Source organism: Microcebus murinus, chromosome 7 (genome assembly GCF_040939455.1).
Source record: "Microcebus murinus isolate Inina chromosome 7, M.murinus_Inina_mat1.0, whole genome shotgun sequence".
Taxonomy (NCBI): Eukaryota; Metazoa; Chordata; class Mammalia; order Primates; family Cheirogaleidae; genus Microcebus; species Microcebus murinus.
Genome location: NC_134110.1, coordinates 97,380,238 through 97,406,600, shown reverse-complemented (window position 1 = coordinate 97,406,600; position 26,363 = coordinate 97,380,238). Strand labels below are relative to the sequence as shown.

General features: G+C 35.7%; 2 protein-coding genes across 8 annotated transcripts in view; one reads left to right on the top strand and one right to left on the bottom strand.

Annotated features, from left to right (window-relative positions):
• The window catches only part of SDCBP (syndecan binding protein), a 30,494-nt gene extending 13,705 nt beyond the window's left edge, over positions 1-16,789 (top strand). Inside the window, exons 3-9 of one of the 2 annotated variants that reach the window (XM_020288797.2) lie at positions 4,078-4,156; positions 5,332-5,441; positions 9,792-9,950; positions 11,780-11,955; positions 13,379-13,550; positions 14,309-14,400; positions 15,623-16,789. In XM_020288797.2, coding sequence (XP_020144386.1) covers positions 4,078-4,156; positions 5,332-5,441; positions 9,792-9,950; positions 11,780-11,955; positions 13,379-13,550; positions 14,309-14,400; positions 15,623-15,677 — 843 coding nt within the window. In that variant the 3' untranslated portion in view covers positions 15,678-16,789. Of the gene's footprint in view, positions 1-4,077; positions 4,157-5,331; positions 5,442-9,788; positions 9,951-11,779; positions 11,956-13,378; positions 13,551-14,308; positions 14,401-15,622 lie in introns of both variants that reach the window. The other variant, XM_012746592.3, reaches the window with a different exon arrangement.
• A 1,053-nt stretch (positions 16,790-17,842) lies between these two features.
• The window catches only part of NSMAF (neutral sphingomyelinase activation associated factor), a 62,313-nt gene continuing 53,792 nt past the window's right edge, over positions 17,843-26,363 (bottom strand). For 5 of the 6 annotated variants that reach the window (XM_012746582.3, XM_012746583.3, XM_020288795.2 and 2 more), the window contains 8 exons: positions 24,489-24,556; positions 23,612-23,679; positions 23,082-23,205; positions 22,013-22,096; positions 20,806-20,956; positions 20,256-20,358; positions 20,008-20,117; positions 17,843-18,550 (listed from right to left, as the gene is read on the bottom strand). In XM_012746582.3, the coding sequence (XP_012602036.3) occupies positions 18,456-18,550; positions 20,008-20,117; positions 20,256-20,358; positions 20,806-20,956; positions 22,013-22,096; positions 23,082-23,205; positions 23,612-23,679; positions 24,489-24,556 (803 nt within the window). In that variant the 3' untranslated portion in view covers positions 17,843-18,455. The remainder of the gene's footprint in view (positions 18,551-20,007; positions 20,118-20,255; positions 20,359-20,805; positions 20,957-22,012; positions 22,097-23,081; positions 23,206-23,611; positions 23,680-24,488; positions 24,557-26,363) is intronic. The other variant, XM_020288796.2, reaches the window with a different exon arrangement.

The window sequence follows — 26,363 nt, the reverse complement described above, 5'->3', positions numbered from 1 at the left end:
AAATTACATGCATATTTCCATTAAAGGACTTTTTATGTTCAGAGCAGAAAATAGCGATAGAATATTGAGTAAGGAAAGGGAAACATTTTTTCCTTCCCCACTGGATTTAACACATTGCCACACTAGAAAAATAATTTTTCCTTGGGGCCATGGTCTTTTATTACAAAAAGAGAATAAAAACTTCAAAAACAAAATCATCCTTTCTAATTTAATGAAAAATGTGTTATTTTTTTATTGTTTTCTGTGTGTGAGTTATATGCAACTTAAAAAATAGTTCTCACAGCTCCCTAAGTGAAGAGACATGTGAGTAACATGCTTCACAAGGCCCTGGACTCAAAACTAGCATGAGTTAAATACAGCTCACATGGCGGTTAATGTGTTAAAAATATTCCTAATTGACATTAAATTCTTGGACTTTATTTTTTTTGCTTCATTTTCTAAGGTGAATTTCACTTATGTTTGTTTTTATCCTTTTGATTCCCCTAAAAAGGTGTTATGGAAGAAGATAGTGTTTATTTTCTCATTTGCTAGCCTTTTGCACCACAGCAAAGTTAAATTATATTTATAGCAGTGAATTTTTTGTAAACTATTCGACAATGGCTGATAGGCTATGGTTTTCAGTATCATATGAACCTTTCTGTCTATTCCAAATCCTAACAGGAGCCTCTATATATAAATTAAGCTTTTAAGGAACAATGATATACAGAACCAGAACTTATAATTTTCCTGATATTGGGAGAAGAATTTGACAGAAGTGACTCCACAAAACATGTTTCTCCACATGCTTTCTGTAAATGGCAAAGCAACACACCCTGGCAGTGACCACTGTTCCTTGGGGCACTACCCCCACCATTCCCCTTTTTTTTAATAGTCAGATTTATAAGTAAGTTTGAAGTAGTTACCTACACTTAATGGCATATAATACTTAAACCCTTATTGTCACATCCTTCTTTAGTTTTATTTTTACTACAAATTGCATAATCAAATTTATATAACTTTGCATAGAGCTTTCTATTATGTATGTTCTTCAGCATTCTTTGGATAAGCACAATAGCAATGAAAGAATAAGAAATAATAGCTACTATAAAAAGGTATATTTTAAATTAATAAGCTATGTTTTAGAGCAGTTTAAGATTGACAGCAAACTTGAGCAGAAAATACAGTATACCTTTGTCCTCACACATGCACAATATCTGCCCCAGAGTGGTAGGTATGTCGCATATCTTATCACCCAGAGTCCATAGTTTACATTAGGGTTCAAGCTTGGTATCATATGTTCTGTTTTTTTGACAGATGTATAATGACTTGTATGCAGTCATGTGTTGCTTAATGACAGGGATGTGTTCTGAGAAATATATTGTTAGGCAATTTCATCATTGTACGAACATCATAGAGATACTTACACAAAATCTATTTGACGTAACCTACTGTATACCTAGGCTGTAAGATAGAGCCTCTTGCTCTAGGCTGCAAACCTGTACAGCATGTTACTATATGGAATATCGTAGGCAGTTATAACACAATGATAAATATTTGTGTGTCTTAACATATGTCTAAACACAAATGGTAAAGTAAAAATACAGTATAAAATATAAAAAATGGTAAACTTGTATAATGGAGGTTTCAAGATTAGAAGTTGCTCTGGGGAAGTCAAGTGCTCAGTGAGCGGTGAGTGAATGTGAAGGCCTAGGACATTACTGTACCTTACTGTAGACTTTATAAGCACTGTACATCTGGGCTATACTACATTTATTAAAAATATTTCTTCAATAATAAATTAACTGTAGCTTACTGTAATCCTTTACTTTATAAACTTTAACTTTTTAACTTTTCTGCAATAACAGCCTAAAACACAAACACATTGTACATGTGTACAAAAATATTTTATTTCTTTATATTCTTGTTCTGTAAGGTTTTTTTCTATATTTAAAATTTTTAGTTTGTTTTTTTTTTTTTCTTTTTAAACTTTTTTTGTTAAAACTAAAACACAAAAATATGCACTAGCCTAAGCCTACACGGGGTCAGGATCATCAGTAGCACTGTCTTCTGCCTCTAATCTTGTCCCACTGGAAGGTCTTCAGAGGCAGTAACACTCATTGAGCTGTCATATTCTATGTGATAGCAATGCCTCCTTCTGGAATACCTCCCAAAGGACCTGACTAAAGCTATTTTACAGTTAATTTTTTTTTTTTTTTTTTTTAGTAAGTAGAAGGAGCACACTCTAATGGTAAAAGTATAAGATAATAAGTTTATAAATCAGTAACATAGTTGCTTATTATCATTATCAACTATTATGTACTCTGCATAATTACATGTACTTTTATTATGATTGGCAGTGCAGTAGGTTTGTTTAAACTAGCATCACCACAAACACTCGAGTAATGTGTTGGCTCTGCTATGTTGTGGTGGCTATGATGTCATTTAGCAATAGGAAAATTTCAGCTCCATTATAATCCTAAGGGACCACTGTCTGTCTGTCATTGATCAAAATGTTATGTGATGCATGACTGTATACCATTGTAGTATTATGCAGAATAGTTTCACTGCCCTATAAATCCTCTGGGTTATACCTGTTCATCTCTCCCTCCCAGCAACCCATGGCAACCATTAATAATCTTTTTATTGTCTACATAATTTTGCCTTTTCCAAAATATCATATAGTTGTAATCATACAGTATTGTATCTTTTTCAGGTTGCCTTCTTTCATTTAGTAATATACACTTAAATTTCCTCGATATCTATTCATGGTTTAATAGCTCATTTCTTTTTAGTACTGAACAGTATTTTTTTCCCTTAGAGGTGATTCAAGAAGTAATCCAAGTGGCCACTAGGTCCTTTTAACTGATAGGTGGTGAAAGAACTTTCAGAATTCAACATACTTTGAATTTGTGGATTGTTATTTACAATTAAAAGGTTTTCCTGCTGCATTTTGTTTCAGTGTGTAATGTTTAACAAATTATAAAATGATAAATATTAAAGAATGATTGGATAACAAGTATATCAGAACATTTTTCATTCAAATGAGTTTAGTACCATTCAAACCTTTTGTAAGCTATACTTATTTTTAAATTAAGCTTCATAAGTGTCTTTGGGTCTGCTCTTGGCATTGATTTCAGGGCTAGGTTGAAATTTAAGTATAAACTTCATTTCTTCATTGATTAACATATTTCCAATTAAGTAAAAAGTGGTAATTCGAGATTGGTCATGCAGCTTATTACCAAACTTGTCTCTAAATGATATATGGCTATTTCAAAAAGTCAGATCTATCTGTGAAGGACAAAGAATCTCCATCAGCAGGATACTTAACGTGGTGTAGGCATCCCTGAGAAGACACTTGAGCTTGAGTAGTTTTGACCAGTGTATACTTTGTCAAAGTAGTTTTGGCAAGTTTGTTTAACAGTTACAAATTACATTACTGTGTCATCATCCCTTTATGTCAGTGATAAAGAATGCTTTTTACATAGTTTGTAATACTTGTTAAAGTTTTATAATTCTTTCCTATACTTGGTAAAATGAAGATGTAGATTATTTCTGTGGGACATGCTAAAATAAATAAAATAATATTAATAAATAAAATTTATAAATAAATAAAATAAATATTAATAAACATATTAAGTAAATACTTAATAAGTATTACTTTTTTAGGTGTTTTTCTGATATGTGACTTTTTATATGAATATGGCTGAGCTTTTTTTCTTATGTAAATAAAATATTTTTACTTGGTAAAATATAAAATGTGGAATTATAAAATATGTTGTCATGCATTTTAGATTGTGTCTTGAATATGTTAATTTATTAGTTTGCAGTAGCACTATGAAATACTGGTTATAAGATATGTAGGATAGTACTTACTCGATTTTTATATGATAGTTTTAAAAATATTTTGAATGTCACATATTTTTGATTTGCAGATTTCTTTTGATAAAGTCTTCCTGAAGTGTTTGAAATTAAACTTTCTTAAATAAAACTTCAGTGTTTTAGTTTGTTTTTGGAAGTATTGGATTTAACTGATAAATTATGTGAGAATTTTAGGTAGGTATTGTTAGCATGCTGTTAGAATTTTCTGTTTCCTTTTAGGCTCAGGCTGCCTATTCTGCAAATCCTGCCAACCCAGCAATTTTATCAGAAGCTTCTGCTCCTGTCTCTCAAGATGGAAGTGAGTGTATACATTGGGTTCATTCTCTGTGAATAGAAATATTTGTTAAGCTTTCTTTTGCTGAAATAAGGAATCTAAGATTATTGTTTTTGACTGCATAAAATTGGTGGTGAAATCTCTAGTAGTAAAAAGGAAAAAGTTTATTTCAAGAAAAGCTCTAGTAGTAATAAGAAAATAAAGGTAATTTGAAAAAATAATTCTTCAGCTAATCAAGAGGTGAACTGTGAATATGAAGATGTATTTTATGGCTGAATGAAAATAGATTTTAGCCTGACTCCTAAGTTCCTAATATGGCTAATTTTTTTATGAACAAACCTTAAATGTGAACTTCAATTGCCCCAGCTGCTGCTCTTGAACTTTCAGTTGTTCTCTATCTTTGCCAGGGAAGCTTCTGAAATTTCCACCCCACTTCCTTTTTGGGGAGCTTCCTAAATCCTAAAGTCTTTCTTCAGTCTCCATGTCCTGTCTTTGGTCCCTTTTTTCTTCAAGGTTCAGAGGGATTCAGTACAGAGCCCATAAATAATATGAATTAAAATAGAAGATAAGTATTAAATAGGTTTTTGTGGCCTGCCATCTTGGCTTATAACCATTTATAACAATGTTTCTTTTAGAAAATTCATTTTAAGTCACAGATAAACCATGTGAAAAGGAGCTTTTGGAAATAATACATAACTACTAATAAGTTAAATAATGTTAATCTTTCAAATTACCATTTCTAGGATTTCATTGGATATGATTAGCATTATTAAAATGATAATGATGCTAAATAAATCTAAAGGCTTTGGTTTTTCTCTCTTTTTTTTTTTGGTCATTAATTCAGAAGAATCATTCCATAGCCCTGTTTACTGGTAACTCATTCAATAAATTATTTCTGCTTTTGAGTATTTAGAAATCTGAGTTTGTTTCAGTTCACATGTCTTCATATTTTATGGCTTTCACCTTAAACATTTTCTGTATTTTCCATTTCTGTTAATAATTGTTGTTACAGAGGTGGGGGGGGGGTGTCCTTCCAAATTGCTATTAACACTTTAAATGCATCCTAGATTTTATAACTTAAATATAACTTTTTAGCATAAATTGAAACCCATAATAAAAGTAGTTTTCATTTTTAGTATTCTGCCAGTGCTTTTTTGTTCCTTCCTTCCTTCATTCATCTATTCTTTTATTTATATTAGGTCTCTATCCTAAACTGTATCCAGAACTCTCTCAATACATGGGCCTAAGTTTAAATGAAGAAGAAGTACGTGCAAATATGGCCATGGTCCCTGGAGCACCAGTTCAGGGGGTATGTATGGTGTAATTAATCTTGAATTGTGTAAGATCATACTTTACACATAGATATATGATCTCCTTTTTGTGGCCAACTCACAAATATATAACTTTAGTATGGATATATCTTCTCAAATTTGAGACTTCTTTTTGAAAATTACTTCTTACATAGTCTATTTCGTTTTGTGCTATTACCACTGTTTGAATTTATTAGGAATTAAAGATTCCTAATTATCATTTACTAGTCCATTGTGTTCTGTATTTAGTCAGTTACTAAGACCTAGTGATTTTGTCTCTTCCAAGTTTCTTGTATTCATTTTATCCATTCTAATCCTACTTTATCCATTCTAATCCTACTACTATCCATTCTAATCCTAACCATATTCAACATTTCTGCACTTCCAACCTAGGTTATTCTAGTACTCTCTTACATTTCCTCTAATAACTTCTTATGTTAAATAGTACTAAGCTGCTACTAGATAAATCATTCTGAAGGATAGGTCTATCATAGCTTTTTTTTTGCTCGTGATTTTTTAACATTCTTTCTGAAATCCAAGGCTCCTTGTAATTAGACTCCAGATTCTAGACTTAATACAGTGAGTCTGATCCACTGTATTTTGTCATTGCTGTGACTGTAGCACTTTGTAGCACTTATTGTAACTATAGTTAAATATTTCATGAAAGATCCATGTCTGTCTTATTGCCATAACCTCAGTGCTTAATACTGTGTATTTAGCATTTATTTATTTACCACATATTTATTGAAAACTTGCTTTTGTCAGTCAGGGTGCACTTGGGAAAACAGAAATCATGGTGGGTATCTCAGCAGAGGTAAGTTAAGAAACTAGATAAAGAGGTTGAAGAATTGAAAAAAACAAAAATGGATGCAGATGTAATTGGAGAAAGTTAGCTGCTTCTCCTAAGACTGGAGTAACACAGGGAAGAGGTAGGAGTTAGCAGAACCTAGAAGCTTGGGGGAAGAGCCGCACAGAGCTGGGACTTAGACCTTGGAGGTAGACCTTGGAGGAGGGGCACTGCTTGCAGTACTGGTGTCTCTGAGACGTTGCAATGAGGCTACTGCTGGAAGTGTCAATAAAAGCTGGAGACTGGAACCTACTGCTGTTGCAAGGGTTAAGGGCCAAGCTCACACAGTGAATGGGAAACACATGGAAAGGAACAAAGCCCTTGTCACTTTAGTCACTGACAAAGGAAAACGTTATTTGTGGTTAGGCCCAGCATCACCTAGAGTAGAGTTGAGTCCAGAAGGGTGGATTTGGAGCTGAGGACAGTAGCTTAATACCTGTTACCACCTACTCCTTTGACTATTCAGTATATCTGCACACTTCTACAAATATTTGAACTTCGTATGGCAGTAACAGCAACTTTATTGTAACAACTCTTCCAGAAAATTGAGGTTCAGCAAACTTTTCTATAAAGGGCTCTATAATACACATTTTAGAGTTTAATGGTTATTCATGATCCCTATCACATATTCTTATTGTTTGTTTATAGCCTTTAAAAACATAAAAACCATGCTTAATTAAGGGGGATACAAAATCAAGCTAAGTACCCCTTAATATAAATGAAGTCACTTTTACACTTTTTCCAGAAAGGGATGATACCAGTTATCTTGGCCATCTCTGGGCAGTGGTCATGGTATTGATTACTATGTGATATTAATTACTCTTCTAAGGATTCAAATTTCCAGATGAGTATTTTTAACTTAAAAAGTGTAAAGTTAGTCACTACCAACAGTTCATATATAAAGGTAAAAGGAAGGAGGTATGGAGGAACAAAAAGGTTAATTGCTATATTTACAGAAAATTTATAAATACAAGCAAAGAAAAAGATAACCATAGCTGCTGTGATTCTTATTTTAGTAACTGGTCATGAAGCTGTAGTTAGTATTTATGGCTTCCTTTGTTCACTACATGGACTCTCTGTTCCTTGCCATTGGCCAGCACTTCAGCTGGTCTTTTAATTTTTTTTTCCTTAATCCCTAGAGAGGGGACCTAATTTTTGAAGTGTCTGAATCATCAGGCCTCTTCATTGCCCTGCCTTTTCTTTTTCTTCTGTTTTAATTTATTTTAATCTATTGCTGGAGATTTCTGTTAACTCTTCCTATCTGGTGGATTTTTCATCACATATTTTTTTCTTCTGTTGATGTTCTATCTGCTTCCCCTGCTCAGGTTTATTGAGTTTTAATTGACAAATAAAAATTGTATATGTTCAAGGTGTATAACATGATATATTGAGATAGATGTGTGTGTGTGTGTGTGTATAGAGAGAGAATAAAATGATTAGCACAATCAAGTTAATACATTTAAAATTAATTTGTGTGTATGGTGTAAGATAAGGGTCTAATTTCATTCTTTTGGATGTGGATATCCAATTTTCCCAACACCATTTTTTCACAAGACGATCCATTCCCCATTGTATATTCTTGGCACCCTTGTCAAAGATTAGTTGAGTGTAAATTTGATTATTTTTTTTATATCTTCTCTTCTCTCCTCATTCATGGCTTCCTTTAAATCCTTGAACATACTAACTATATTTATATTAATAGTAACTTAAAATCTGCCTGATAATTTTATGATCTCTGTCATTTTGGGATCTCTTTCTATTGACTGATTTTTCTTCTGATATAGGTTACATTTTCCTGCTTATTCACATGCCACCTGTGTCTTTAATTGGATGCTAGAGATTGTGAATTTTACATTCTTAGGTGCTATATTTTGTTGTGTTTTTTAAAAATGTTGGCACTTGTTCTGGCAGGCAATTAAGTTACCCATAGATCTACTTGATTCTTCTCAGGCTTACTTTATGCTTTGTTCGGGTAGGTCTGTAAAACTAGACTATCCCCGTTAGTAAAGATGTATGTTTACTTTGGGGTCTCTACTGAAGGCCCTGGGTATTTAGCAAGCACTCTCTACTCTGGCTGGTGGATACTTGAATGTCTCCCAGCCCTGTGTGATACCTGAAAACTGTTACAGCTCCCTGAACAGTATGCCATTGCCTGGCTTGTGGAGCCTGACCTCATGCATGTTTGGATGAGTATTCAGCAGCAGAGGCAAGAGGACTCACCCCTGTGTGGATTTCTGGGCTGTTTCTCTGTGTAATTCCTTCCTCTCCAGACTGCCATGAAAACTCTGTCTGCTTCACTAGCTGCCTCAGCCTTTCTGAGTTCACATCTCTGTCTCTGAAACTCAGCAAGAGCATGCATGGTGCTCTGCTTGAGATTCCTTCAATAAGTGATTTCTTCTGCAATTGTGTTCTGATTTCTAGTATAGTAAGTTTGTGTGTATGTATGCAGTAGGCTGCCAGTGTTATAATATTTACTTAATCAGTATTTATGGTAATTCTGAAGCAAATGAATTTCAACTAAACTAAATAATTCATTTGCTCCTTATTTCTTTTCCTGATTACCTGATTTTTCTGTCTCTTATAGCTATAATTCTTCTTTTGAACTTTTGTAGTCCTTCATAAGTAATTTCTTCTGGCATTGTGTTCTGATTTCTCCTATAGTAATTTGTGTGGTGTACGTATTACTCCTGTTAGACTATCAGCTTTAGAATGTACCGTTGGAATGACCATAAATTCTGAATGAATATATTTTCAGTCTGTGATGTTTTATAGCTGAGGTTCTTCTTTGCTGTCACTGCCATTCTGAACATCCCAATTCTTAAGCATATTAGAGCTTTTTTATGTCTTTTTTGGAAAAATTTCCATTAAGAAGCATTGATAAGCTTTTATCTCACTGTCTTTTGGTTGAGGAAAGAATCAACTTAAAGCAAGAAACCAGTTTTAGTCAAGCAAACTTGAAAAAGAGTGGATGTCGAATGTTTCTAATACAAAGAAATGATAAATGCCTAAGGTGATAGATACTGTAATTGCCCTGATTTGAATTAACATTGTATGCCAATACCAAAACATCAAATGTACCCTATAAAGATAAACAACTATTATGTACTTGTAATAACTTAGAAAAAAGAAAACCTGAAAGCATTAGAAACTTGAAACATGGTACCTGACTCAAGTCCCTAATATAGGTAATCTGGGGCAGTCTGGTTTGTGCATCTTGATGCAGATAGGCCAAAGTACGTGGGAAGCAAATGCCAATGAATTCAAAAAGCAGCCAATCGAGAGCAAATCACTGCTGAAGATGATACATGTAGGAATAAGTTGCCTGAGGAATTAGTAAATAAAAACTGTGTCATCTTTACAGAAATCAAACTTTATCTGAAGGAAATTATTTTTGGATTCCTTTTTGGAAAGCCCCAACGGAGTATCTTCCAGTTTTCATTGTAGATTCTTTCAAGGAGAGTATTTCTAAATACTGACACATTGTGTATGTTTTTGTCAGCAGTTGGTAGCAAGACCTTCTAGTGTGAACTATATGGTGGCTCCTGTGACTGGCAATGATGTTGGAATTCGTAGAGCAGAAATTAAGCAAGGGATTCGTGAAGTCATTTTGTGTAAGGATCAAGATGGAAAAATTGGACTCAGGCTTAAATCGATAGATAATGTAAGTATTTTTAATATCTATTTGAATTTGTTTAAATTGCATACAGAATATTAACTACTGCTAAAGTAATTTGAAGTGGAAATGCTTTAATTAATTATAATCATGTTTCTATCATTGAGAATATTTTAAATCTAATAATTTAAATTTGTTCACTCAGAGTTGCCCTATTTTGAGGAGGCAGAGTTGGAACTTCCAACCCCATAACATTGAAGGATTAATTCTCATTTTTTGTATTCTAACTGGAGTAAAGGTCATTGGTCTACATGTACTATGACAGTCTGTATAATAGAATTCTGACATTGAAATAGGGCAGCATATGTGAAAGTTAAAAACCTGACAAGTGGGAACTGATGTATGTTCAGATATAAACCAAATGATTATTTAACTTGAGATGGTTTTGCAGATTTGTTACTTCTATCTTCCAAATTTGAATTTAACAGGTCATTTTGTGACTAAAAGTTTCTTATCTAATTTGGGCAGCCATTACTTGACCTTTTAATTACTTTACCTCTCACTGTACTGTACTGGAGAGATGAGACAGGGTTACTCTCTGAGAAGAAATTTAGAATTGTTAAGGACATGCTGGGTCTTTACCCTGATTTATAGTTTTAGCCATGACCTTATTGGATTCTGTTTCAGTCTTACGTCTTCTTAGCTCAGTGAGTCCCAGCTTTCTACACAGAAATTGTAATCACTGAGGTTCGCTGCTGTGAAAGGGTGAGGCAGTCCTGCTTGCCTACCCAGGGGGCTGAGGGCATTGGTGTCTTTGCTCACTCACAGCTTATTCAAGACACATCAGTGTGTGTGGTTGGGAAGTTCTGACTTGGATGCTGCTGCCCCTTCCACCAAGATTTCTCTTCTGTTCTTTCCTCTGTCCTAAAAGAAACGATACTTTTCATAGGCCCCTTGGCCCCATTGTAGGTATCCTTGCAGTGGGTTTGTCCACTTGGCCAAGGTACATCGGTTAATTTGCTGCGTACTTCTCGCTTACCATCCTACAGTGTAACAGACACATGGCAGAAACCATGTCTGACCCAGTGCAGAATTATAGAAAGGGTCTAGCCTTGTAGATGTGTTTGTATTTTACAAGGCTTACTCTTCTTTTATACTTACTTGTCTGTTTATATTTTGTTCAACATCTGATTGAGAGTTTACATAAGTAAAAATATCCATGTGGGTTTAGTTCTTAGTAAACAGTACTTGAGTTTTCTGTATTCATTTTGTAAGCATATTCTTTATAAGCCCACTCTTGTGTTTCATGTGTCCATCTTTTTAAGCTGTTACATAAACCTTAATTTTATTTGATTATGCATAATTTAGCAAATGGGTAAAGGAATTCTTCAACTCAAAAGGTAGAATTAATGACTTTAAACTATCATTTTTTAAACTGTAAAAGAACTCACCAAACTCCTAATACTTGACTTTTCCCCTAAATATGATTATGTACTAATAATTTGGTATTTTATCAGACTAATAGAACCTTGTATGTATTCACGTTGTCTACTTTATTTTCATTAGTCTTTTTATTCCAGGATGAAAGGGGTGATTGAGGTTGGTCAGGTGGGTCATCATTTGGGATAGAAAGGTACCACTGAGATCTCACACTTTTTTGCCTTATTCTTTGAGGTTATTGCCTTTATTCATTTTTTTTAGTTTCTTTTAAGGAGGTAACAACACAGTATATTCATATCATTTTTCCTTTTTTTTTTTGGTTACTAGGTTAGATTTCTACCTATAAATAACACTTATTTCCTAACTTACCAGCATTTTAAAACTGTTAATATATCATAATAGTGGTCAGTGACCAAAGTTATTTTCTTATTATCTAGGGTATATTTGTTCAGCTAGTCCAGGCTAATTCTCCAGCCTCGTTGGTTGGTCTGAGATTTGGGGACCAAGTACTCCAGATCAATGGTGAAAACTGTGCCGGCTGGAGCTCTGATAAAGCACACAAGGTGCTCAAACAGGCTTTTGGAGAGAAGATTACTATGACCATTCGTGACAGGTAAGCTTTTTTAGTAAATAGCTCAAATGGGAATTCAAACTAGTTTTCCATTCTCTTGGTCTTTCAGGATTCTGTGAATACAGTATTTTGTTCCAGAAAATGTTCAAATGGTATTGATGAGCTTTATAGCTTTGCAGTTTTGTACAGATTTTTTTTCATAGTTTGATTTGTTTTTAATACATAGCTTATTTTAGAGTTTATAGGATTTTGTCCTTTAAGCGGGTACTTCTGTGTCTTTACCTTTCTAGAAAATAGAAAATGTATGTTAGAGAAGTAACAAAGTAGCAGGGCATCTCTGGCCTCACTTTCCAATTTACTGCTTAGGGAAGGGTGCTCACACTGTGCCAGGGTCCTTCATTGTGAGGATGAAGGCCCATACAGAACTCCAAACAGTTTGGGAGTTACGGAAACCAAATCAGGCCTGTTATGAAGCAGTAGTTGTCCAGAAGATGCAACATTCTATTCAGTAGTATAGTTTCATTTATAACTGTTAAACATTAGCACATGAAATATGGGCTTTTATTTATTTTTTTGCCCAGCCCCTACAGGTATTCAGGGCAACCTGTATCACATTGTTACAGTAAAATTTTGGCTTTTTGTTTCTTCTTAGTTAAACTTCGTTTTATCGGTCTTTCTGTTTCCAGTTTCATACAGGTTAGATATTTGGTAAATGTATTATAGATGAGTGCTTATGGCAGAGTTTCAAAGAGTAAGCGGGACCAACAGGAAGATACAGCTATTCTGAGTTTTTTATAAACACAGGTTTATCATAAAATCTGATAACATGATAGAGTTATAGAGAAGCAAGCAAGTGTAACTGATGTGAGTGCTTTTGAGAGTGGACAGCTGGCAGCCTTTTTATAATAGCTGCATGTCTTCCTTCCTAAAAGAGCTTAAGGAATTTGTGTTATTGCTTCTGCAGTTCTTTTAAAGTACAGCAAAAAAAAATCTTCGATAAAATTTTCAAAATCAAGATGTGAGAAATATTGTAAACAAGTTTTAAATAGTGTTCCCTAAGAACAATTAGGTATCCAGAAGATACTAAAAGTTAACAACAACAAAAAAAGTTATTTTTACTACTGTGATTTAGTTCAAAGCCTATTTCATTCTTAGTACTAAAGTGATAAATTTTAAAGGAAAAAGCATATTGATTAACCACATGAAACATCTTTGATATTTTAAGAAAATGTTGATTAGTCAAACCATAGTGGATAGATTTTCTTAAAAAAATGGTCTTTTACATGAAAATGTTCTGTGAATGTATAGTATCAGAGCCACATAATAAGTAGCTCTCAGTAGAAACACTTAGGGTAGCATTTATTGTAACAAACTGTGTCCAATGTGGCAAAATTTATGGTATATGAAATCTATTAAGATGTTTACCTTGGAATTAAATTTTTAGTTGAGCCCATTATGTTTACAGGCCCTTTGAACGGACAATCACCATGCACAAGGATAGTACTGGACATGTTGGCTTTATCTTTAAAAATGGAAAAATAACATCCATAGTCAAAGATAGTTCTGCAGCCAGAAATGGTCTTCTCACGGAACATAACATCTGTGAAATCAACGGGCAGAATGTCATTGGATTGAAGGTTGGGAACAGACCTCGTGCCTTATTCTGTCGCAGTTTAATTTAAGCACATGTCTTTTTCTTTTGACTATTTGGGTGGTGCTGTTTTCTTATTGACCTCCCAAATATAGAAACTTGGTAGGAGATGGAGATTTTGGAATCTGGGCTCTGACTCTGGCCAGTCACAGAAATTGCCTGGGCTATTATTTGGAGTTACATTTCCTGTAATGAAGGGACTGGACTAAATGATCTCTTAAGTCTCTTGAGCTAGAATTCTGTGAAGTCATTAGCAGTGAAGATTTTGATGACATTCTGAATGAATGTCCAACTATTTTCAGTCCAGCAATATAAGGAAATGAATAATAGTTTTGGTTCACATTAGTAGTTTTTTTTATAGTTTTTCCCTTCACAAATTCCTAAATAAGTCTATCATAAGATCTAAAGGTTTTATTTAATAAGACCTCATTTCATAAACTTTGGCTTAGAATACATGGTTCACTGAGAAGATACGGTAGTATTGCATATGAGACAAATTATTTAATCTTCAGTAATGAAAGAAGGTTTTCCTTGTCTAATACATTCAACTCAGTTTACTTAGCAATTTTGTTACCAGCTATAAAACTGTGTTCCTATAGAATTAAACTTGGTAAGGAAAACTAGATAATTCTAATTGAAACACCAGAGTTAGGATTTTAGAGATATTAGCAAAACATGATGGCGTGTATATTGTATATTTAAAATGTCTCTGTGGAATTAATTGTTAATATGTGTTTTTATCAGGACTCTCAAATTGCAGACATACTGTCAACAGCTGGGACTGTAGTTACTATTACAATCATGCCTGCTTTTATCTTTGAACATATTATTAAACGGTAAGTAGACGATTCTTCAACTTAATGCATATGGTGTGTGGCTCAATAAAGCACTGTACTTTCTTTTAATTCCCAAACCTTTGGTTCTTTTTCTTAACAAATTACACTGGTATTTATCTAGAAATCTGAAGTAAATTATTTAAATCAGAGGAATTGGTTGGTGATGACACAACTTTCCAAATGTGGAATAAAATTCACCATACACTTATTAAATTTTGATATTGCCTAGTAGAAAAAAGGCATCCAAGCAGAGTTGGGCATGCTTTCAGCTTTCAATTTGTAGTACAATTGAATGTAGTTGCATTCTGCCTGCTGCTCTTATGTTCAGTGGAAATCTAGCCATGGTGGCTCATGGGAGAATTCTTGCCTGTGAGATGTTTCCATTCTCTTCATCTCAGGAGGCAAGTACAAGTGTGTGGTGTGTGGAGCTTTTTGTCCTCAGGAATTGAGGATTGGAAAGATGAGAGTGAGGAGAATTGAAAAGGGACAAGAGTTGCTTTCTCTAGAGCTTTTCAAATCCTAGCTTCTGTCAGCTGTTGTGGTCAAGCCAACCTAGAATCTTTCTTTCAGAATTTCTGTCATGCATGTGGAAATGAGATTTAAAAGATTCTTAAACATAACCCTTGTAATAAAATTTCTGTTTATATTGGTTTCTGGATAGAACATACCTAGCTGCTCTTGGAGAAAAAGGTATTGTCAGCATTAATTGTTTTAGAATTTTTTTTTTTTTAATCACTGAGTCCTTCCTCTCCCATTTCTTCCCAACTTAACACCACCGTGTCATTTTCTTTTTTAAAATCACCAGCCATGGCTGCTTCGAAGGTAGTGAGTTATCTCACTTGATTGTTCACAGTCAGTTACAGATTAAACTCCTTGTTCTACTACTATTCCTCCTTCTCCCCACTGTACTTGACTAGTCTTTAAAAAAAAAAAAAAATCAACCAGCCTTAATGTACAAATGAGTACATACAAATGTACTCATTTGTATCCTATCTAACTTTTCTAGCCAAGATACAGATAGCCTTTCACACTGGGTATCTGCCAACAACTAGATTACCAGATGCCCTTCTGAGCTCACTTAAAACACCTTCCTTTTCTCCCCAGTCTCATTTGATGCTAACTGATGCTAAAATGGAATTGGCATTTTCTTGGATTAATATAACAATGCTGAAAAAAAAAATAAACAGAACCCTCAGTATGTAATAAAATACTTCTCTTACAGGATGGCCCCAAGCATTATGAAAAGTCTGATGGACCACACCATTCCTGAGGTTTAAAAATCATGGCACAACAAAAATGTAGCTGAATTTCTCCAGTTTCCTTCTTTGGCAACTTCTGTATTATGCACATGAAGCTTTCCCAGAGCCAGCGAGCATATGCTGCATGAGGACCTTTCTATCTTACATATGGCTGGGAATCTTACTGTCTCATCTGATATCTTGTTCAGATTTCAAGATAGTGGTAGCCTTATCCTGGTTTTACAGATGTGAAACTTTCAAGAGATTTACTGACTTTCCTAGAATAGTTTCTCTACTGGAAACCTGATGCTTTTACAAGCCATTGTGATTAGGATGACTGATACAAGATTAGCTTTATGTGAGAACCAGTCACCTTTCTCCTAGGTAATGAGTAGTGCTGTTCATATTACTTTAGTTCTATCTTATATTTGCATTTTTAACATGTTACCACGTACATCTAGAATGATTGCCTTTGATAGTTGTTATTTTAGTTCCGTGTGTATGTGTGTGTGTGTAAAACACCTATTAAGAACACTGGTTTCATTCCATGTAAGCATTATACAGTGTATGTAGGTTGCAAGAGATTGTGATGATTGTCATTTAAATTTTAACTACCTTCTTTTAATATGCTTGAACTGTCGCCTTAACTATGTTAAGCATCTAGACTAAAAGCCAAAATATAATTATTGCTGCCTTTCTAAAACCCAAATGTAGTTCTGTAATAAACTGAAATGTGTACTAGCCCAGACTGTTTAATGGTACTTACCAAGCTACAGCATAGCTGCTTAGTTGTATTTGAAATTTTCTAGTCAATGCATAATGGAAACTTCTTTCTTGTAAAAGTTGCCAGTATCACTTTCTGAGAAACAAATTGCTATACATTTAATGTAAAAATTCTTATACTAAACAGGATGAACTTTTGAGTCCTGTTTTTCATTTGTAGATTAAGTGGGATAATACTTAATTTTGGCATTGGATCTTAACATTATGTAACCTATCTACTTTGGATGGTCTTAAGAATGTTTTCCTGGGAATTTGCTCCATTTCCTGACTCCTCCCTGCAAACAAAATAGCAGTGACACTTTATGCTGATTTTTTTCTTGTTTTTGGTTTATGTCTATTCTATTTTAATTAAATATGTATGAGTAACAGTCTGTTTTCATCATTTGGAAACTGCATCATTGGCTGTAAGGGTGGGCAATTCATTTGTATAGGCAATAGGTTTTTAGGCCAAACTAAAATAATTGCCAGTATGTCTTCTGCTGGCCTTGGAGGGAGGCATAAGTCATCACATTTATGTAACCAAGGCATTATCTCCTATGTGAACACATGTGATCACACTTTGCCATGGCATGTTGCCACTATTGTTCTGACCCATATATAAGTACTCGCCGTGTTCTCAGCCCTACTCCCGCCATGGCTACATTCCCCAACAGTAAAGAACATGTCTCATCTGCCCACTGCTGCCCATCTCTTTCAACTCCCAGAAGCCTGCTGCGGTGCCCTCACTGGCCATAGAGCCCACTCCCCACAGTGGCTTTCACCAAACCTGTGCATGACCTAGAAGACAGACGGGCACGTGGAACTTGCTTCCGTCTGTGAGAGACAGTTATCTCCCTGAGCACCAGCCATCCAGGGGCCCTGAGCACAGCCTTCAGTGCTGAGAGACGAAGTGTGAGGAGAACTGCTCCAGCGGGGCACCCCAGTGTGCAGGCCTGAAGGAGCTCGTGCCCACCTGGCACTCGCCACATAGCAGGAGCTCACTGAGGCCGCTGATTGTACCTGGCAACACTGGAGACCATGTGATATTTAATAACACTTAAAACTGACTTTGAAAATTCTATTATCATGGTCTGATTTAAGTTTTTTCTCCTATGTTATACACCCTACAAGATATAACAATGTTTTTAAAGAGCACAGAAAAAATTTAAATCATGTAATTGTGGTTCAGAGGTTGAATATGAAGGAAAATCAGCACTACTGCTATATGGCTTGTTTGAAATTTGGAAAAGCAAACCAAAGCATTTCCCAGTGTGATTGTCTACGTGGCTATCTCGTGGCTAACTCGGGCCTGAAGATAGTTTCAAAAGTAAAGGAACTACATTGACATTACTAAGTATGATTTTCTAGAAGAATCAATACTTGTGGTCTTAAAAGCTACCAGTCCTTGTAGTAAGTTATTTAAATAAGAAAATGGAAACTGCTTTCATTACAGAAAAATATTTTTAATGTAGAAAAGATGAGCACTTAATAGTTATAATGAAATACAAACCATTCCTATACACAGTAAACTTACTGTCATAAGAACTGCGAATTCTTACCCAGGTTCTTAGAATCTGGGTACAGCATTATAGAAAGTAACTACTCCATGAAAATGCACATACCCCAAAACCCAATGGGCAGCAGTTGTGGCAGATTAGGAAGATGAAACAGAGTGACTCATAAGTAGTAGAGAATACTGCACATTTTCTTGGAAAATTCTTAATTGTTCAGTGCTTACTGGTAAGTTTCCCCAGCCCAGTTTATTATCTCTTAGCTCCTTTCTACCACCCAATCCTGTCTTCTAACCATCATCATACTGGGATGATCATCTGCCTTACAAATGTAATGTTCTAACACTGCCATATTTTATCTGCCTTAAGAGAATGGCAACTAATGGCTTTCAATGAAGTCAGCATGATTTAGAATGTTCAAAACCACAAATTGTCCATGTGGTAAAACTTCTAATTACTATCATTGCACATTCGCCAGTTGATTTAAAAGTTTGGTTTCAAAGTACGTTCAGTTCAATTTAATAGTCACGAGAGGAATAGGCACTTAATACTGCAATTTCCAGAACATAATCTGTCTGTCTTCCCCTCCTGTGATGATACTGCTACACTGTTCATTCATCCATATACATGTCACAGCACCTGAGAGAAAAAGACATTGTGGTTAGGTAGGGAGCTGACCAGGAGGCATCAAAGATATTCTTTGCTGTGATGCTCACTCTTGCTTGCTATTTAGTCTTACTAAAGCAGTGAAGTTAGTTCTACTTTGTCTTCTTTCTATAACTTCCTTGTATAAAGTAAAAATTGGTACAAAGGAATTGTGAGGAATAAGAAGCCATTTAAATGAAAATCAAAAGCTAAAATGGGAATTATGGATACAGAACAGAATGCAAATAATATATCCTCTGGTAAAGCAGGTACAGTCGGATGAAAGTCAGGAGACAGAAGGGAGGGAAAAGGAATTAGCAAGAGTTTGCTGATTCATTTCCTTTTCCATAGGAAGGGGTCGAAATGGTAATTAAAACTAAGTTGAGAAAAAAAAGCACAGAATTTCTAAGGTATAAAGTAAGAAGAAATAGCCATATGAAACTAAGTGACGGAAGAGAATGAAGGTGGGAAGTTACTGCTCACAGAAGTAACAGGAGATGTTAGAATTAAAAACCAAATCTTCCAAATGATAAGGAGGCGAGCACGAAGGCATAGGCACACAATCTAGTGAATCTGCAAGAGATGCTATTTACTAAATGAAGAAACAAGGGGCAGAACAGTTGTCTATGACACTTTATGTATTACTTGATTTTATACACACACCCTCTCTCCTCAGCAAGAGGACACACGTATGGGGAAGGGTTCTATCAGGACCACTGGAAGGCAGGAGTCGGGTGGGAGGAAGCCTTAATTTTCATTGTAATTTATTACTTTTGTGTTGTTTCTAGGCTTTACTGTATATTATCTTTTTTAACTACTTCGGTACGGTGCTCACCGGCCACGAAACCTTGCCCACAGCCGACACTCACAGTCTGCACGATAGTTTGTGCTGTGCATTGACGACGAATCCGTTTTGCTCTTGTGTGATGAGGAAAGCTTTAAATTAAAGTACTGAAAGACTGTTTTACTTTACAGGCAGCTTTACTTATAATGTAAATCAGAATAGGTAACATAAACATATGTGTTTTTATTATGTTATTTTTAACTGTTCACAATTTTATTTTGATAAATGAAAAATTAGAAAAGTCCTGTCACAGCTGTCGGCTAAAGTCAACGCTCAGTTCATCTGTGGCTGTCGACTACAGTCGACGCTCGTACCGAAGTGGTTAAAAAAAACTATTAACAGCATTACCATGGTTTGTAGTCCTCTATGTGAAAGTTAATGTAAAGACTTCCTTTTTGGAGTCAAATGTCTATCAACATAAATCTAAATCCTGAGCAACCTGAGAGAGGCAGGTCACCTGGCCGACCATTCTGTGCAAGGAAAATGTCTGTAGCATGGGAAACCAGGGGGCATTCCTGCCTGAGAAGAGCGTGCTCCTGGATGGAAAAGGCAGGTTTGAGCTCAGCATCTCAGGAACAGAGATGGAGACAGTGCAGTAGCTGCTTACCTGCGTGGCCCTGGATTCTCTCACTGATTTTTGCTCCAAGGAGGTCCCAAACAAGCAGTTCACCAGACTGACTTCCAGATAAAACAGAATTTCCATCCCAGATGAAGCACCTGCAAGAATGATTTTAGAAATAACCATTTCATCATCATGAAGGAAAGAGTATGTTACACTGGCCAACATAAGCCCGAGTGAAGTGGTCACAAATGTGCGTGTAAATGTCTTCACCACCAGTAACTCACAAACTCTACCTCTGGGGCTTGTCTGACGTCATAGAGGAGATGAGCGTCCCTGTCTGCACATCGATTACGTTGAGACAGCCATCTGCTCCTGTGCTGAGGACATGGCGACTGTCTGCAACACAGGGTAACACTCAGATGTGGGAGACAGCTTCAGAATGTGGTTTAGACATGCTGAATTTCATTTCTGAATCCAGTGGCCTAATTTCCATTGTCATTTTCCTTGAGATCCTTGTACTTAAGCAGTGACTATTCTCACCTTGAAAAGCTGCTATTTGATTCTGTGACACAGGGATGAATACCGTTTGGTATGAGTTCATTTACATCTTATAAATTAGTTTCTCTAATGAGTTGAAGGATTAAGGAGAATAACCAATCCTGCTTTTCTGAGAGGTACTAAGGCCAGAAGTATACTATATCCTGCCATGAGGCAGCCTCAGCTCTTATCAGGAGAGTGGGGATTTTTGGTGCATTTTATTATCTATTTCAAAATTAACAGTATTGTTTATTTCAAACTTCAAATTTACCCAGTATAATCTGTATTAAAAAGGATAATATGTACCTGGGCTAAAAGCAGCATCACACACTGTCCCTGCATGGCACGGAATCTGGTGCAGTAAGGTGGCTGTAGTGAGGTCCCAGATATTCACTGTGCCTTCTTTGGTGCCGGAAACCAACAGTGTGCTTGCAGCATTTAAACTGATTGTATCTACCTAAAGAAGAAAACTCATCAATAAATATTCCATTTGGATTTATGATCATTAGCTATGTTTCTCTAGGCTGATTAAAATATGTGATTAGCTGGGCGCGGTGGCTCACGCCTGTAATCCTAGCATTCTGGGAGGCCGAGACGGGTGGATTGCTCGAGGTCAGGAGTTCAAAAATATGTGATCATAATGATACAGATCAAACTCTACTGTGCAGTGTACTGGTATAGCTAATGCAGATGCATTTCAAATCATCCTACTGAATAGTAATAATCAAGAATTAATTAAAGTCTTCATATGTTAGTGAATACAAGTAGAAATGAAAATGAAGTATTGCTAGGGTAAATGTAATACCATTTTAAAATAACTCCTTGAATTGTAGTGAGGTGGGTGCCAAACTGCCTAAAGCACAGTGATCCATGATTATTTGAGGGATCTAGAGAGAGGGGCACTGTCTCAAGGTTACATTTGCATACTATTATGAATTACACACTAAATATTTCTCAACCTCAATCTGAAGACCATGAAAATTAGGCACCAACACACATTAGAGAAAAGACAGTACCCTGAACTACAGCATGAGAGGCAGCACTGACCCACTGAAAACAGCGAGTGAGAACTAAGTGCCATCTCGGCTCTGCCACCAGGCTCCCTGTACTTGGCCATCCAGACAGCAGCTTGCTGTCCCCAACTATTGCATGGGTGTCTCCTGGGCAGACAGTCCCTCCCACCTTTCTGCTCAGAAAACAAAAGATGATGGGTTTCATTTTGTTGCCCCAAAGAGTTTGAGGGTACTCAAATATTCAACATCCTGCCCAGAAATTAATATTTTGGAAATCTAGTTGGATGGTAGTTAATTCGCAGAGAAACGTGCAAAGATGCTAATTGGAGAAGAAAAAGTAGACTTGAAAACCTACAAGAGTCAACCTAAAGAAAATACAATCTCCTCTGATAAGCCAAATAAAACAAAGCAAAAAACATGAACAGATAAAAGCAAAACCTCCTTCCCCTCCACCTTCCTGGACTCTGAGCTTTACACGCAGTTTTGTTGCTGGTACTCACACTGACGTCGTGTTCTAGCTCGGCCAGCAAGTCAAAGTGGTGTCTTTTGGTGCCTGGCATCTCTGCAGGAACACCAGACCACACCTAGGATGGAACACATTGCAGGTGTTTTCAAATATTTAATATAAAATCATTTCTAACGCATTCAGGACAAACTCTCTTGCTCAATTTCCATTTAACATACTTTCCAATAAAGTTAAGCTGAATAATGCTCCAGCTCCTCCTCCCCAATGCCTGTACTTCTGTCCCCCCACCAGAGTGTGCTGCGTACAGTCGCCTGCTTGTGCCCGTGTCTATTTCCATCACTTGCACTTGCTGCTGTCATCATGTGATTTCACTACTATGTGAACTAAGGAGATGTAAGTGCAGAAGTGTTGTGTTTTGAGAAACTATTAACATTTTGAGAAGACTCAAAAAGGAAGTCACCCCATAAAAATTACTAAAATTAGGTATAGGCAAGTAAACTTATATAAAAAAATGGAGGAAAAAATTCTGGAAAACTCCTGAAGGACTTCTAACAATTTTAGGTTCTTGCTTTCTTTTACGTAAACACAAATTGGAAACCGAAAATGATGGATGCTGGTGTGGTTTGTGTAGGATTCCAAAGACCAAGCATAGTCCTACATAAATATGGTGAGTGCTCTGGACATACATACATACATACATACATACATACATACATACATAAATGAATGAAATAAAATGTGACTAAGTGGGCATTTGTATGTTTTAAGTTTAAATAAAACATGTCATCTTTTAATGATTCTATATGTTATCTTGAAATTTTCTGATTAATTGATCAATAGTTCCAATCATGTCAGATAAAGGGGGCTGCTATTGTACATTTCTCTGCAACTATGCCATTGAATGAATACCAGACTATTCAACTCCAGTGGAACACACACTATAGAAATCATGATACACTTCATATATTAAGTGTAGAAATTTTTTAAAAACCCAGGCAATAGCATTCAGTACCTATATATGTCACTTACACACTTTGTGAAAAAGAAAGTGGTTTATAATATTTGTATGTATGAACATTTTAAGTTAAACATTATATATAAACCTTTACTGTAGAATCCCACGATGCAGAATATAGCCTGTTGTCATGCCAACAGATCTTACTAACAGCATCATCATGTCCCATTAATGTGTCTTGGCGTCTTCCAAATGCTATTGAATAAAAATAGCTAAAAGATAATGAGAAGTATTAAAACAGTATTCCAGCATAATTTTAAAACTCTTAAACACATATTCAAGAAACATGATATTGTTTAATTCTACACTTACTAAGGCTCACTAGGATTATAAATTGCTTGTTCTCATATTAAAGCAAAATATTCAAAATTTGATTTAAAACTAGAATTTTCCATATATTGCTCATCTGTGTTTTCACCTCAATTTAAAACTTGGAGAAAAATAGATTCCAACTGGAGAAATTATTAGATTCAAATAATCATATTTAATTCCCACAAGATTGCCCTCATCTCTAATATGTGTTCTCTTTAGAAAACAATGCACTATCCTGCCAGCGAGCAGCCACAGAGGCAGCTGTCCTGCGTGTAGAATCACCGGGGAGTGTGCGCAGATACATACACATTATTGTCCCATGAAGAACTTATGACAGTGGCATCTCCTGGTAAAAGTAAACAAGATGATAAAGCCTGAAATACAAATGAGCTGACATTAATAATTCATAATAATTAGTAATCTCTAACATGGTAAAACTGTAAGTTCTCCCCCAAATTAATGCTCGTATCTTTTAATGGCGGCTCTCCTCAGATTTACCCAGGTTTTCTCAACTGGCTAATTCCAGCTGCAGAATTTCCTCCAAAATATCAGGGGATGTCCAAGTGAGTCGTCAGGTGCACGACGACCTAGCCTAACGGCTCTCAGGAGTTCTGCCGGCCTCACTCCCCTGGGTGGAGGAATCTATCACTTCTCCAGCAATAAATCCTATCACTACTCGAGTGAATCGCAGGGAGGCTGGGCTGGGGATGGCCCCGGACAATAAAAGTCCCCTCTCTGGATTACAACCTTATGTGGATAAGAAAAACTTCCCCCAAATTCCCCAAAATTCTTTAGGGAATTTCAAAATCTTTTGGATGATTTACATTAAAAATAAAATGTGCTCCTTTAGAACTGGTTTTGTCACATTCAGTATCCTACCAACTCAGAAATGCATGTGATTTAGAAAGCACATGAACATTTAGTCCAATAGTTATAAAAAAGGAAAGATTTTTAAGAATTCTACTGGGTAGGTCTTCAAGTATTTTAAACTAAATATGAAATAACAGTATGAGAAACCAACAACATGAAAAAAATTTAAATTGAATTTCATAATCTAATTAAGGTATGCAGTAGATACTACACAGGAATAAACTCAATTGTTCAGGATAAATGAAATATATATTTGTGTGTAAAATAAACTGTAACATGAATTTCTATCATAACACTAATAAAATGAACTCACCATATTTGAAAATGATATACTTCTTTGTAGCATTTTGGATTCTTTAGAAAACATCTTCAAGGTGGAATCTAATAATGAGAAAACAGATGTCTCAGAAAGATTTCCTAGCCCTTATGGATGTCAAAGAATGCCTGCCCTTCTTGTTCCTAGAGGCCAACAGGCATTATAATCCTATGGAGAACTGGGTGTAAACAGGGCTAAATAATGTCAGGCCTCATCCAACATTAAAATTCTATGACCTGTGACTCCATGACAAATCAACTTAAAAGCCAGCATAGATGTATCCTGTTGACATTGCAGCATGGCAGAACTCAGAGGTAAGCCTAATCGCTGACAGAAGCTAAAAAAGTTACAGAGGAGGAAAACAGCAATTTTAATACTAATATTAGTGATTTGAATATTAAAGAAAATAAAAAAGTTCTTGGCAATACAGTTTTCTTAAAAAAATAAATAGCCCAATTATAGTGTGAAAACCCTGTACTAAATTTGCATTTATAAAAGGGAACCACTAACGTCTAAAGAATACTAAGGTAGGAATTAAAAATCCAAGCTTTTAATTTCCTTTCCTAACCAAAGCTTTAACAGTTTACCAAAACAACCTGCTGAAAATCAAGATTCACAAATTATAATGCTCTAATGTGCTTCAAAATCCCACATTTGAGATATGTAACAATCTATTTCCTAACTTATAAACACAACATGATGAAATGTCAGAATGAGCTTTAAAGAACATCTTCTATACAGTAAAACTTAATATTTCAACCTAATTTTTGCAACACAGAAATCCTGAGAATTTATAAACATGAGCATCAATAGGATATTCTTCAGCATTAACCTGAAAACAAAACCAGAAGAAGGAACACAATAGCACCTGGACTTTTCCCTGAGCAGTGTAATTAGCTCTGATAGTCTCCCCAGCCTGGCTTTTGATTCTATTGGGCAATTCTGAGTGTTCACCACAAAATCTATTTAAGATGATTAAATTTGGGGCATCCTACAGCAAACCATGAATCAGCCAGGTACGTAAAGATGCTTTTGTTGAAATCAAAGATTCCCTCCCTGTACCAGAGGTGATCATGTCAAAGACTGCAGTGAAAGCTCATCTCATGGGTGGCAGGTCCCGTGAACCCGAATCAGACTGCATATCTGAGGAAGAAATGCAACTTTGGGGTGACCATCAGGATGTATAAATCAGTAATACGAATTATAAAAATCTAAATGTGGGCAGAAACAAACAAAAAAGCTTTCGACTTTTTAAAATTTTCAACTCTCTCCCTTTCATTGGGCAAAAAACTCCAAAGAAGTGATATAATGCCAATAAGCCTCGGGGTTTGAAGCCTCATGCTTACCAAATGCACAGTTCACAAGGTCATTCAAGTACAGTGAGCTGAAGGATTTAACAGACCATGCCAGACAAATCCGGCTAAGGACACGGGCTTTGCTTAAAGATGAAGCATTCTGCTAGAGGCTGCAAGGTTGGCAAACTCGGTGGGTGGAGATCCTGGCAAAACAGACTGCTTCCCTCTATCAGAGAAGCACCTCGGAGACCCTGGCGCGGCCCAGCGCCGACACTGCATGGGAACTTCCTCCTGGTCTGCTGAAGAGCCATTTTCTATGCTTTGTGGAAAATTCTGTTTTATGCAATCTGAGATAATTATTTGAAAGGGAAAGGAATGAAAGGCTACAGACAATAAACCACGGTAACAGATCTGAGAGTCAGTAACTCTGATTTACCTGGAAGTGTTTAGTTGGGTAGCACCTTTTCTTAGTGGATGAAAAATATAATTTCCTACACTAAAGAACAAGTAGGCATATATTTAAAAGCTACGAACTCTGTCAGAACTACTCGTCTTATTACAGAAGCAGGAAGCTAAT